At 37.9% G+C, this 15,185-nt stretch overlaps 1 protein-coding gene across 3 annotated transcripts in view; it reads right to left on the reverse strand.

The window, feature by feature from the left end:
- Positions 1-3,825: 3,825 nt before the first annotated feature.
- INTU (inturned planar cell polarity protein) overlaps positions 3,826-15,185 on the reverse strand; it is a 40,313-nt gene continuing 28,953 nt past the window's right edge. For 2 of the 3 annotated variants that reach the window (XM_074542015.1, XM_074542016.1), the window contains exons 9-16: positions 13,069-13,122; positions 11,800-11,862; positions 10,556-10,777; positions 8,995-9,399; positions 8,378-8,475; positions 7,567-7,756; positions 5,545-5,696; positions 3,826-4,722 (exon numbers count right to left, since the gene is read on the reverse strand). In XM_074542015.1, coding sequence (XP_074398116.1) covers positions 4,611-4,722; positions 5,545-5,696; positions 7,567-7,756; positions 8,378-8,475; positions 8,995-9,399; positions 10,556-10,777; positions 11,800-11,862; positions 13,069-13,122 — 1,296 coding nt within the window. In that variant the 3' untranslated portion in view covers positions 3,826-4,610. Of the gene's footprint in view, positions 4,723-5,544; positions 5,708-7,566; positions 7,757-8,377; positions 8,476-8,994; positions 9,400-10,555; positions 10,778-11,799; positions 11,863-13,068; positions 13,123-15,185 lie in introns of all 3 variants that reach the window. The other variant, XR_012580570.1, reaches the window with a different exon arrangement.

The raw sequence follows: 15,185 nt of genomic DNA on the forward strand, positions 1-15,185 counted from the left end.
CTGAGCTCCCCAATCCCTGCACAAGCCAGGCAGCCCATCTGTATCTGTAATTGTAATAATCCAGTGCCCAGTTCCTGGAACTGCTGCTCAGCAGCACCTAATAGAAAAGAAATTTATGCACATTGTTATGCATGCAGGCACTCTGCTTTCCAGCACAGCCTGCCCAGCTGAGACATTTAAACAGAGGAGATCACTGCTTTGTCTCATTTCTAACAAAGCACAGTGACCTGGAGGGGTGAAGACAGAGTATTCCCACAGGTAGCGCCTTCCATTTGCTGAAACACTTCCCAGCTCAAATATTCGCCATTCCAAAGCTGCTGTCCTCCAGCAGAATCCTTAAGGATCAAATTCTCTTCCTTTTTCTCTGCAAAGAATTTTTTTCTATGGAAAAGCAAGCTTTCACTTCCTCCCCATACATTCTTGCTCAGATCTATAAGAAGCATTACTTGTTTCAGCTTTTCCCTATAGTGGAGCAAAAATTAAAAAATCTGTATGACAATGTTAAAAAAGTTAAAATTATAGGTGTGGATTTTAAATCTGTTTTCCAGCTCTTGGGATTCTCTACCGGTGAAAACATGGCAGGCAATAAACCAACCTTTGAAGAACTCCAAACTGTGTACCTCCTTATACCAAAGGCATCACAAAATTATGAATTCAGCCCAAGTAAAAGGCACAGGGAGCAACAGGTGAAGCAAAGCAGCCAATTCCTGGGATAACCTTGCACAGACAAGAACCAGAGTTAAGTTGTCCATTGCAGGCACATCAGGAAAGCCAACAGCCCCAGAGACAGCAGAGATTTCTCTCTGTACTGCAAAACCTTCCAGACATGCTTTTCAGGAAATAATTTCACCTGTTTGAATGAATGAAATCTATCTAGAGACATAAACTACCCAGAAATCATCTCCAGTTGGGAAAATCTTCATGTGATATTCTTGATAGAGAACAAGGATGGTCATTAATTCTTTTAATCACACCCCATAACACCTTAAATTAGGAGAAACCAAACTCCTCTGGTTTCTGCACCCAAAGTTGGCAAAATCCAGTTAAAACCTTTCCCTACAGAATCTAAACAAATGCAAAATTTCAGAATCTAAACAAATGCCGAGGTGTGCTCAGCACTACTTCCAGGGAATTTTCTTTCACTCCACTTCATCCTTTTCTTTAAAGATTGTGCATTTCTTATTACTTTTATGCTTCTAATTGCACATTGGTAAATTTTTAAGTACCAGAAAGGATTCTGATACTATTGTGCATTGGTCTGCCTCTAGAAAGAAGTAAATATAACACCTGAGGCACATTTATGAAAACCCATTTCTTTGGTAAGGTAAACTGGCACCGCCACTGCAGAGGTTTCACTGCCTTCCCCCGTAGGAGCAGCACACTCTGACAACTGAGCTGATCTCAGTGGATCTGGCTCCTGCTGCCCTACCCAAACTGAAACACAAAGATTGCTGCATACAGCTGTGAAAACACAGCATGACATTGTTAGAATGCTGACCTTTCTGCTAAGTGAAACTTCAGAGCACCAAGAACAAGACCTGTCCAAAACACTGTATTTACAAAATAATCAGGAAACATGGCAGTCTCAGAGCAATTCCTACAATGAGGTTTTTTTTATCTTTGCACTGGTACAAGTTGATCACAGTAGGGGAAACATTTTACTGAAGTTTTTACAGCTCTGACATAGCTGTGCTGCCTTCATCTGCATCAGGGGCACATCTTGGGCAGTAAATGCAGACCATGTGGATGTACCCAAAAATCACTTTTTATTTGCCAGTTTAGGAACAACTCTGCAGCTGTAGCATCCCATTTCCTGACCTGAGCAGAACATTTAAGACAGCATCCAAAGACCCTGAGCTTCAACAGTGGATATGGCACTTGGCTAAATATTGTACTCCTAAGGAAATTAATCTTGAGTGTTATTCATGGAATGTTTCTAAAATTTGAGTCTCGAGCTCACATACACATGTGAGCCATCTGGAAGCACTTCCAGGAGACTTTAAGAACTATAAACAGTGTTATTTACACAATGCCTGTTTCACTTCTTTCCACTACAAGTAAAGAAAGAAAACAACCTTAATCTTCATACATAAATGACTGTAATTGAAAAGGGACTGCTTAAGAATTTGCATGTGATATCAGGAGATTAATCAAACTTTAGTGACTGACAGAATTCCTCCTGGTCAGCACTACCAGAAAAGCCCGTGGCAAGGAAATTTTCTGGCAATGTAGTAAAGAACTGTCAACAAGAGAAAACACAGAACACTGGATTTTTGTTTACATTATCAAAACCTAATCAAAGAAATCCTGAAAGAGATAACTTAAGACAGAGACAAATGAAGCAGATTTTCCATCTATTTTCACATTAAACAAACCAGAGATGAAGAATTTATTTTCCATTCTGCTGATATGAATGAATTTTATACACTTTGCCAAATGCCAGTATCAACACTCCATATTCCAAGACCAAGATTCCTTGTCATTAATTCCACGGGTGTGTTGGCCTGTGTGCCTTTCAAGAATCCATCTGAATGGAGGGGCATTTGCAGGCACCTCAAAATCATCAATCATTTAAGATCAAACCCAAATTTTATTGCTGTAACAACAGGATACACAGGAAAACCCACCTCTTTGTACCACCACTAATTACCAGCCATGCTGAGGGAAAGAAGTGCACAGCTCTTGACCAGATCTATTTTGTTTATTAAAATTAATATGCAAAAGATTGTTTTTACCTGTTTTCCTTTATCCCCTTTGGACAGAAAAATGTTTGCATTTGTCCTTAAAATTTTAGAGCCTGTTGGGAAATGGTGCATCACATTTGCCAAACAGTGCCAGAAATTCTATAGAGAAAGAAATGGATTTTTAAACTCAACTAGAGATTTTGACATTTCCAAAGTTTATACTATACCAAGCATATTATGGAATATCACTTCTATTTGGTATGAGCTGCAACAAAGGCCAAAAATCTTCCTTTTCAGGTCCTTTCTTTTTCAAGGACTTCCTTTTGGAAATCTGGATTTATTTTGAAACTTACCAACAGTGTATGAATTTGGTGTTAGCACTAGAAAATCTCAATGTACAAGTGAACCAGACATTGCTCTCCTGCAGCATTTTGGCTGACAGAGAGGGTGCTCACATTCCACCTTAAAGCAATGCCTGACAGCTGATACAGGTACCAGAAACTCGGTGGCACTTTCAGAATTAGATCAAATAAATTAAATAAAGGCTTCTCCTGGACATTAAGATAAACAGCTGAAAGCACTGCAGCAAGCTTGCTTTCCTCCACATTCCTTCTTCCATCTACCAGGAAATCTAATGCTAAATCTCAGGTATTTCAGACTTTTGAGAGGTGCAGCAGTGTAACTCTGCCATCACTTGATTTATGCACAGAGAACAGAGCTCAGCCACTGCTGCTGTGATTTGTAGGCTCAGACTGAAATACTGCTGCTCATCTGCGAGGAACCATAAATCCCGGAGAAAGCTGATTAGCAAAGTCCTCAATCACAGCTCGCACTTCAGGCCCAAGACTTGTGCTGCTTGGAACTGAAGCAAGTGCTGAGTGATGAAGACAAGCTGTGAATCACCCTGTGAGCACTGCAGGCATTTGATTGACTGTTTTAGCACCACCCCAAACTGTGTCCTTACTAGTGAGAACAAGACCTAAAGATTTGGCCATGAGAACCCATGAAATTAAATTTGCTTTCCTGAACACTTAAACTTTTTGATCCCGTTGCTTGAAATGCAATTCTAGTTACGCATTTTATGAGAAGCGCTAATGAAAAACAATTAGAACAAAAAAAAACCCACAAAAGACAAAATATATTAAGTAAAAAAAGAAAAAATCATGCTTTACTGTTCTTGAACAAATATACATTTTTATTATGAAATTATGAATATAAAATCAGCCAAGTCCATGCACATCTTAAAACCACCCAGCCCACTCCCCTTCTTTTTTAAGGTCTTCAAAATTGCATTTTAACAAATTTAAGTAATATTTACAGTTAAAACTCATGGAGTCAAGTAAAACACCAACCACACTATAGTCCTTGAGTGTCCAGGACAGCAAAAATGGTAAACCATCAGTTTTGTGAGACTAAGTGCCAGGAATTGTCTTAAAGATTTCTCTCTGTTTTGATTAACACAATGCTACTGAAAACATTCAGTGTTTTCCAGCCTCTCAGAGGTGCAAAATTTAAAGTTACTGGAGAACTATTTTTTTCCTCCACCACCAATTTCCATGTTCACAGAGTACTTTGAGGATCAGCTTACCATTTTATGTGGCATATTGTACACTGAACAGCAGTGAACATACAAATGATGTGTTGTTTCCATATAATAAAGTTAGGACCAGGATAAAAAAAAAAAAAAAAGTGACTGTATATAAAAATAAGAACTTTGGTTCTCTGAAAATAAGCATTCCATTGATGAGCTCATCAGAAGCACCACTGAAGTTTTAACTGCTTCATACCACAAAGTATTTGATTTTTTTAAAGCATTTCAAAGATGCCCCATGGGTGGCACCCAAACTGAGTTCATTTCCCTTGACATGGGGTATTTTAAAGAATGAACACCCCCCTGCAGGATGCCTGAGTGTGCAGGAAGCTCAGCTATGCAGCTAAGCCAAAGGACAGCTTGAAGGCCAGCTCCACAGCAGCTTCTGTCACCGAGTCATGGAAACACACGTAACACTCCTGAGGTTTGGGATGGAGAATGAGTCTCCTGGGAAAAAAAAAAAAAGAAAGAATAAAAAGAAGAAAATCATCAAAAGTGTTATTTTTTTTTCCCTCCTCAAATGGTAGATTCTGGTGGTACTGCAAGGTTTCAGCAGGAAGTTAAAACAAGCTGCTGTGTAGGACAGTTGGCAAATGTTGGTGTCTGTCCTTTACCTCTTTCAATACACTGGATTTTAAAATCAATTATTCTCTACTCAGTCTTTTTAAGACTGTGTAGGGAAAAAAATCTTCAGGTTTTCAGGATCTTCTGGGTCTGTTTGCAGCAATCCAAGCCTGTGGGCTACAAGCTGCAATCAAGGACATTGGGAGCAAGCCCCAGGATTCACATATTTACTAATTTTTAAATGTAGTAGCATCTGGGTAGTTACATTTCCACATATTAATCCAATGAGGTCTCCTAGGGAAAGAGCTAAAGTAGAGGAGCTCTTATTATAATTATTTCTTAAAAGGTACCAACAAGAGCATAAACATTTTTTCAATGTTTTAATTTTTTCCACACAAACAGCAGTTACGTACATTCATGCTGGGAAACAATTATTTGTCTTCTTTCTCTTGAAACATTTTTCTTCCCAATGAAAGAGCCTCTTTTAGAATATAACAGTAATTATAACTGTCACCTTATTTATTTATGTCATTGACTCAGCAGCTGTTAAAGTGGAAATTCATATCAATGCAACTTCTCAGTGCCCTTAAATTAAAGCTACCTCAAGTCAGCTCAAGTGATGTGCTACAGTTCAATTTATTTTTCAAGAACACAATGGCATAGTCCAAATGAAAAACTGGAGGTGAAATTTGTCTTTAAACCTACCCCACAACCCAGTAGTTCATTGTTGGTGGTGGTTTCTTCTGGTCAGTCCAGTTTTCAGGAGAGCACTCAAACAGCAGTCCGTGTTCTCTTACCAGCCCTGGGTCTTCAGCTGCCTTACTGAAATCTGAAATCCCACTGCCTGCCTTCTTTTTCTGTAAAACAGCTGGTGAAATGTTAGTGGAGAATGAGAGAGGCAAACACAAGCATGTGATTTGTTCAGGACTCCCTGATGGGTGACTCTGCTGTCAAAAAGCCAGGCTTAGGAGATAGAACTGACTTGCTTACATGATTCTTTTCTCCACAGTTTTGTTACTTGGGCATCAAAAGGCTTTTCTGTTGTTATACAAGTTGGAATTAGACATATGCTCCTTTTTTTTTGACTTTTCCTTTCAAGCTAAACACTCTTTTTCTAATAAGACATCTGAGTTACTACAGCACTTTTTAAAAGTGTGCTACAACAGCTAAAGCTCTCATCTTTCTTTTCTGTGTGCCTCCCTAATGAAGAACTGTCATAGTAAAAGTCTATTAAGTAAACTTAGCCAGGCAGGAATTTCTTTTTGTAAATAAGCAGCTGAAGCACTTTGCTCAGAGCATTTTCTGACTCTTACTCAGTATGAAGGCATAAAATCATAGAAAATAAAGACATTTTTGTGTTTTCTCAAGCTGTTAGAGCTGTGTTTTGAGAAAAGCCTTTGAATAAACCTTGCAAATTTCCAATTTATCTCTTGATCTGCCAGTGAAACAATTGCTTCAAAGGCCAAAGAAAAGGTGTTTTTAGAAAACAACTCAAGGAATTTCTGTCTGCCACATGAAGATGGAGAAACCACATTGGTTTTCAACCTGCCTACAATATTGAAGCTATAGGGACTGAAGACTGAAAAAATATGGTCAAAACATCATATTTTAGGGTTTAAGACCACTGAGCTTATCTTTGCTAAATTTAAGATTTATTCAAAACTCCTGTACACATTTTAGGAGTTAAATTGTGACTTGTCAGTTCTCAAAAACAGAGGAAAAATTAATTATTGATCAGTTTACAATAACTTTGCATTACTGGTGCAGCTCTCTGGATCCCAAACTGTAACAATATTAAGCAGATAAAGAATACACAGTATATTAGTACATTTCTGTTTTGATTTTTATCATGTACTACAAAAAAGGCAAATTTCTATTTGTTCTTTAACATTCTCCTTGTGCCATAATCCAGCCTGCCAATTTCAGCATTAATTGCCAGAGCCAATCTGCAAAGACTACAGCACATTTTGCTGAAGAGACATGTCCAGTTATTTCTAATTCCTAGTTTTAATGACTTGAACTATAAAATGTCTATTTAACAGCTATATCCAAAGGCAATTTGATGCCAAAATATACTCATTCATTCTCTCTGCTTGCTTTTGGGTTTCTGCATCTCCCAACAGAAATGCCCAAAAAACACAGCTCATTGCCCAAGTCCTACTCAGCCAAAGCCCAGTGCTGTGTGACCAAGCCACCAAATTAACACCATTTTTAACACTTAAAAACTCCTAGATTTACAAGGCACATGGGTCTAGCCAGAAATGGAAAAGAGAAAGCCTCAGAGAAAAAGGAAAATAATTATCTCATTTGCTTCTCCTGTATTGTGCTCATGTGGGATGAGTTTGGAGATTGTTTACCCACAGGTGATTGTTTCTTTGGTCTCTGGTGTGGGTTATTTTGGCTCATTGGCCAATCAGTGCCAAGCTGTGTTGGGACTCCAAAATTACTTCTTCAGTAACATCAAAGAAACATTAAGAAAAAACATGCTGCTATTTGCACACCTGCCTTCATGCAGTCTGTACTGTTATTTCCCCTTTTCTCACTTAACTCACTCGAATTGTCACTTTAGGATCTAAAAAATACAACTGACACTGTTCCACTTTGGTTTAGAGTCTGCAGACATGCAAATACAGCTGCTCGTGAACCACTGAAATAATGAAGTGAAAAGAACCTAGAAATACTGAATTGAGAATGTGATTGGACAAAGAGAAATCCAGATTTCCATACCTCTTTCTTCATGGACTGCTGGAAAATGGAACGGATTGAAAGGCAGCACTGGTAGAAATTCTCAATTAACTGAGGGTGGATGGAGCCACCGAGCTGGGCTACTTCTTTGTGAGTTGGAGTAATAAAGATTCCTTGCATTGTCTCCAAAAACAGATAGTGGAACAGGGTGTTCTCAGGACCAGATGTCAACCTTAAAAATATTGGAGAACTCATTTAATGAAAATAATTAAAATTATTTGCAGCTTTTGTTTCTTAAGGCAGAATTGGTTTTCTAATCACAAGAGGGTACAAAATGGATACAGGCATTCAAAGGTTTCTGTCTTCACACCAAGGAAATCTTGCTGCTTTTGACTATAATACTCAATTTAAAAAACCAACAAATTAAAAATTGTGCTGCTAGTTAGGCGTTGTCACATAAATTTGTGTTCTCAAAAATTGTCTCCAAAAAAGGAAAGTGAAATAAAAGCTTTTTTCATTGTACACCTACCTAGCGATAACATGGAAGCAAGAAATTAACCACGTGTGGTCCAGAAACTCCTGCTTGAAATTCCAAGGTCACACAGATGTGGGACAGGTGTGCACAATACTGACATATTATTCAGAAACAGCTGTCTTTTATTGTATTATTTCAAATTTTTATGTTTAATTAAGCTCTCAGTTTAACAGATTCACTTCTGATAATCTTGGCATAGAAAAGCTTTGGTTGGGATAAAATCACGAGGGGACTTTTGCGATCTGTGTGTATTTAAAAAAACAACCTAAGCGTGGCCTAAAAAAATGAAATAAAATGAAATAAAAAATAGTTTCTTACCTCATAGCATTAGGAAGTTCTGTATCTTTCTCTGAAGAGTTCTTTTTCAGGTTTCCTGAATGAAATGGGTTTGGCAGGGTGTGTTTTTTCCTAGTAGCCTGAAGAACAAGAAGATAGATGAAATAACAGAGAACACACAGGGAAAGAAAGAACAGAATCCAGCCAAACCAACAGAAAGAAGAGGACAGTGTTGTGTTTTGAATAAGGCCCAGTTATATCAATTTATATAAGTGTATTTTATAGCCTATTTTAGACTAAATTTAGACACAGTTGTACAATTGTACAGCAATTAGTTGTGATGTGTGACCCCAAAATAACCTAACTGTACAGAAATTAGTTGTGATAGGTTATTTTGGAGATAGTCTCCAATTACATCTGCTTTTTTCAATGCAGCTGTACCCACTTCAGTCATGTGAAATCCCCAAATATTTACAAGCAACAATAAAATAAAAAAGTGCGATGGCTCTGAGGCTGACTCAGCGCTTCCCAAGGCAACAGAATTATTTTATAGGGAATTCAAGGGACTTACTCTTTTATAATGTGCCTTTTGTACAAGTCACCTTGGGTTTGAAGGGGCTGCCCTCTCCCCAAGCCCCCAGCAGCTGTTCAATTCTGACCTGCTCCATCAGAGGCTGTGGATTTGTGCTCTCCTCCTCCGCGGGCCCCTCGCTGCCCTGCTCGGCCGCGCCGCTGCCCTGTGGGGTGTGCCCAGTGTCCCCAAAGAGGCTCCTCCTGCTCCCTGCAGTGCTCCCAGCTTTGCAGGAGCTCTGCAGCTTGCTCAGCACTGGGGAGGTGCTCAAGCTCTCCAGCCTGTCCCGTGCTGCAGGAAGGAACCAGTCAGCACAGGCTAAAGGTGGCATGGAGGGAGCATCCAGCCTTTCCTCGATGCTGGCGTCGATTCCTTCCAGCTGGAGAATGGTTGCTTTGACCTGGTCTACATAGATACAGTCTGGTCCTGGGTTCCCAATAGCTCTGGATGCACAGCCCCCTGCCTCCAGCAGGACACACAGGACAAAGTGTCTCTGTAAATGCAAACAGAACAGACTGCTCACAAACTCATCAGCTGTTTGCGGCATTCACATTTTCTGAAAAATCCCTTTCCCCAGGATTTTAGTCCTGGGAAGCTGAGAAGCCTCAGGGAAAATGGAAAACAATTCTTATCTCATTTGCTTCTCCTCTGTTTTGCTCATGTGGAATGTGTTTGGAGATTGTTTACCCACAGGTGATTGTTCCATTGGATTCTGCTGCGAGTTATTTCGACTCATTGGCCAATCAGTGCCACACTCTGGAAAGAGTCACAAGTTTTCATTATTATCTTTTCAGCATTCTGTAAGTATCCTTTCTGTATTCTTTAGTTTGGTATAGTATTCTTTAATATAACACAGTATCATAAAATAATAAATTAGCCTTCTGAGAACATGGAGTCAGAGTCATCATTCCTTCCTTGGTCTGCGGGCAATGCAACTGCAAGAGCTGTCTGCTTGAAACAAAGTCCACAGTAGAAAACCAAACCCAGACATTTCTGATGTGAGCTGTCTGAAAAGCTAAGATGATGAAGGTAGAAACATTTTCAACTGAAGTCAAAAGGCATAAAAATAATGAGAATTTCTTATAAAATGCTCCCTAGGAAATTCTATCCCATGAAACAGCTACAATTTGAGTATTTCGAAAAAATTACCCAACTATCGGAACAAGATGACTCCTGTGGCAGGGAGAAATGATGAGGAGGGCTCCATCTTATCAGAAGGCTAATTAATTAGTTTATTATACTACATTATTCTATATTACATTACATCTCAACTGAACCTGCCAAGCACTCAACTCCAACATCTCGTGACTGTCAGCTGACAGTCCTGAAACACACAAACCTGGATTCAACTGGTCAGTGAATTAAAACACTCACACCAGAACCCAATTACCAATTCTCTTCATGTAAACAACCAATGCATTTCACTTGTGAACGAACACAGGCACAGCAAATGAGGTAAGAACTGGTTTTTCTTTCTCTGAGGTTCAGAGAATGTGAAACCCAGAAATACTCTTGGGATTGCTTTTGTCTGTGAAGAGAAATGTGGCGACACCCAACGAAATGCATGGGAAGTGTTGATCTGGTGAATACACAACTCACAAGAGCAAAGGAGAGGCTCAGAGAACGGGCATGCTGCAGCATCCACTCACCAAGCCCACTATCAGTAAGAAGTATCTTGCTTCAGGCTCCCTGTATCCTGTGAAATGTGACTCCTCATCCGGCTGCAGGTGATGCTGTGGGAACACTTCCCGCCAAATCACCAACTGCCCAATCCTCTGCTCTGCTGCCAGGGATAACAGACAGTGGTGCTGGCAATAGAAACCCACGTCAACAAGGTCTTCCTTTGGCAAGTGATTGCCAATCAAGTAACCCTTCATTAAACACAGGAAAGAAGAGTGTTCAGTGAGGATACAACACCTCCACGCAGCACTTCAGAGTGCTTTTCATACAGAGATACTCCTGCTCCGTGTGCACTGAGATCTTAAGGTTTCTGTCCACAGACTTTTTGGTGTACATTTGTACAACACTGAGCTTTTTCTAAATAATCAAAACACTAAATATAAGCAAATCAACGATCAGCACATCTGCGAGTTATCAAAGGTGAGCTGGGCTTTCCCAGCTTGCAAAACAGCTACAGTGTTAAGGTGCTCAAGTTCTCATTTTTTTCTCTAATCAATCTCACCAATAAAATTATTAAATTTTATAAATGAAAAAAGACTTGGAATTAATAAAATTTCCAAAGAAAATCCATATTACAGTGGTTCCAGCACTAAGGACTTAACAGCTGAAGTGCTCTCATGGTAGATACTGTGCAGTTCCACTTCTCTTATAACGCTCCTAGCACAAAACACAATTGCCTGATAAAATTCTTAAAAAGCAGGTTTTCTTAGAGCAAAGGCTGTTACCTTCCTCTTTGTACTGTTGATTACACTGTCTCCATTTACCAAAGAGAAATAAGGCTGTGAATGAGGCCAAAGTGAAAAAAACTGTCAATACAATTTCTCAAGTCTTGGATTTAAAGACAGATTCAAGAGAGAGCACCTGCTATTAAAACATAGGATTGCACAAGAGTTCCCATTAAAATATCCTACAATCCCTACAATCTCAGTTGAACAGACTCTTACTACTTTCTTACTACTCCCTCTTTCCAATCCTTGGACAACACCAAGAAATTCCAATTTTAAAGAAATATTTTTGTTTTTGCTGTTCATACGGTACATAGCATTTCCTGACACTGATTTTTTCTGTTATGGTGTTTAAGCTTTAAGTCTGTCACTAAAAATACATGCTTAAATCAGTTATATATTCACCTCAGATTTGTGAGATTCTGAAACATTAAATCAGATTTCTAGATGCATTTTCCTAACCTTTAGGTCTTAATCATTAATATTACCTTGTAAAAGAGACAAGAGCCCAGGATCACATATAATCTTCTCATGTCATAATAATCTTCAGACTGTTGGGGGGAAAAAGCATTGTGCGGTTTTTAATTCTGCATTTTAATTCTATTTACCAAATGCAAGTGAACTAATTCTGGCCAACTGTAATTAATATTTTAATACTTTCATATTTGACCACCTCTTATTACTAGTACAGCACTTAATACTGAGCATTTCGGGGAAATACCAAATTTTTAGACTCCATGATTGAATTTTGTGTCATTTCCATTTTCTCTAAAAATTTCAGCTTAAAATAACTAGTTTCTATTTAACTGTTATGTGTTCATAAACTATTTTTGTTAGAATATGTTCATTCTCACAGTTAACAGCAAAGTAACTTCAGCATAACTACTGACACCAGGGGCCCTCCTAGAGTAAAATTTACAAGTCAAAGCATTTTTTTCCAAAGCAATGGAAAAATGCTTTGAGTAAAAATAATTTATTTATTTGAGTCAAATACTTATTTATTATTTATTTGAGTAAAAAATATTTTACTCAAAATATTCCCATTCATTCATCTTGCATTGCCCAGTACTCTCCCATTAGCAGCACTGTTTTTAGATAGATGGACTGCATTTTAAGGTAAGTAGGTGGAATCAATTTCTGTGCAATTTATCTGTGCAATAAACTGTGACTCAAACACTGATTTCTGTAAGTGATCATCCAGCTTGTTCAGTGCAGGGATTCTTTTGAATAGAATTTTAGAGTAACTTCAGAGTAATTTGGATCTCAAGACAACTATTTCATTACAAATAAAAGCTGAAATGTCTATTTACACCTTGCACAGCTAAGAGTTACTGAAGTAAATTATATTATTATTACCTTCTGTAACATTATTAAAACTAAGCAGAAATTGTAATTTTGCCTTCTGTAAACTGGACAATTAAATTCTGATTGATAGATGTTTCCAAGTTGGTTCACAATTGCTTGGGAAGGAGACAGTTATTCACACAAAGAAGAAATGTAACAAGAATCACCTCTGTGATTTTTGTAGACATCCCATGGATTTAAAATATATAAAATCATGGATTTTAGTGACCAATCCTATAGGATTATAATATGTTATAATATTAAGCATGGAGAGAAATTCAGGATAAACTGCTTTTACTCCCACTTCATTAAAAGGAGTTGATGGATTTTGAAAATAGTCTTTGTTTAAACCACTGAATGTGACACCAAGGCAAGGAGATACTGCACAAAGCAAACAAAACCAAAATATTTACCAGCTCTGCAAAATCAGCTGCTTCCAGATCACTCAGTGCTGTGTCAATTTCCATCTGAAATAGTAAAAAAAAAAAAAAAGCTTTTTTAATAAACATTTCTAACACATGAATTTCCAGTAATAGCACATCTCACCCTGTCTTGCTCATCTCAGATTGGGATTTAAAGTGATTGGATAACAACTTGCACCTGTTTTTTATTAGTAACATCAAATACCAAGAACACCTGGGGATACCAGAATTAAGACAAATCCTTCCTAATTTCTGGCTATTTCCCTGCACTTTGAACCGTCCCATTTCAATGTTTATGTGCCTGCTCAGCCCAGTATTGGTACAAAGGACATGTTACTCTTACTTTCAGTGTGCTTTAAAACGTGAGGGCTAGAGACAAACCTGGCACACTACTGCATCCAACTGAGTTTCCAGAAAAATTTTTATCCAATGGATTTAAGTTTCTTGTCTCTATTAAGTCACCAAAACTTTCTCACACATGATTTTTGTTCCATTGGAACTACTTTAAGCTTCCTTAGTTCTGGAACTGCAAGAGCTGTTGGTTAAATCAAGTTGAACTATGAGTACTTTTCTTGGTCCAAGGCACTGAAACTCATGACATAAATGTGCTACCTAATGAAAAGAACCTAAATCACATGGTTGCAAACTTGTTGAGCTGTGTTAGCAGGCTGCCTCCAATTGAAATACAGCCAGTTTTCAAACAGAGAAATGTCAGCAAGCCTGTTGGCACTCAACAACTAATCATCCTCTCAGCTTTTCCCCAGTCAAAATTTAAATGGCTTTCTGCCTGAAGACCTGACATTTTTAGTTTTGTATTCCTTACAGAACAGAGGAGCTCTTCACCAAAACTGACTGGAAATGTCATCTTCTGCAACAACAAAACTTTGCTGGCAAATGGGAATGATCTCAAAGAACTCTGGAAAGTGATGCCTGTATTTTAAGTATCAATGATGATGTTTCCTAAGTACTTTTAAAACATATTGTTTTATTAGAAAAAAGCAGCCTGCAAGCTGAACTGGAGAGCAAGGCACAACAGAGCCTCTCTACAGAAACTTGAGAAGTAAGAAAAAAGCATGGAAAGACTCCTGATCAACAGATTGTAAAAAAGCACTAAAAACCCTGCAGTGTAAGGTGGAAAGAACTAAATAATGATCAGTCTGTGACTAAAGATAAAGGAGAAGATAATTCTCCTTTAAAGGAGAAAAGGGAGAAAGCCACATTAGCAAAGAGAAATCTGTTTAGGAACAATGGCACAGGCTAACATATTTTTAAGTGTCTGGAGTCACAGATAATAAAGTAATGAAAGTGAGGTTTACAACTGGCAGCTAAAATGTTATTAATGTTATAATTAAATAATTATAATAATCTATATAATTATTACATAACAAAATTATATAATAATTTAATTATTAAATACATTATTATAATTCATATAACTAAGTTAAAATTAAAATTAAAGTTAGTTACTTTGATCTACCTTTTGTCTTACTACTGCTTAAAGCACAACTCAGTTTCTAACATGGAGGTAACATGGCACAGTGAAATGGTGCAGAACAACTGTACCTGTCTAGCATCAACAAACCACATGTAGGTATTTATTTTGATTCTGTAACAGCCATTTATAACTCCCCTAATTTATGAAAAGTACATGTGTCACCTTGATTTTTTAACATTTTCTAAGCCTTCTGATTTTAGATTCTTGTAACAAACTTACTCACACACTTGATGTAAGTAATTTATTGTTTTGCATTCTTTTATGGAAGAGGAGAAACTTGATGGACTGTTGGTTTGTCCAGTGTCATTGGGTGGCACTGTCACCCTCCAATCCACTGGCACTTTTAAAAATAATTGTTGGAGTCAGAAATTAAAAAATTCCTTTTTCCTTGCAAAGAGCAGTGTCCACATCACATTCTTTTGTGTCCTATAGTGACATAAATGGGCTTCTAGAATAATATTTCCTTCCTACCAAAATACTTGAATGGTTAAAATCAAACACCGAGCTACATACCAGGGCCTGCTTTCTCTGCTTTTCCTAGACACATCACTGAACTAGACTCTGTTGGAGAATTTTGCTCAGACATGACTTGAAGGAAAAAAGGCCATGAAAA

Source organism: Zonotrichia albicollis, chromosome 5 (genome assembly GCF_047830755.1).
Source record: "Zonotrichia albicollis isolate bZonAlb1 chromosome 5, bZonAlb1.hap1, whole genome shotgun sequence".
NCBI lineage: Eukaryota > Metazoa > Chordata > Aves > Passeriformes > Passerellidae > Zonotrichia > Zonotrichia albicollis.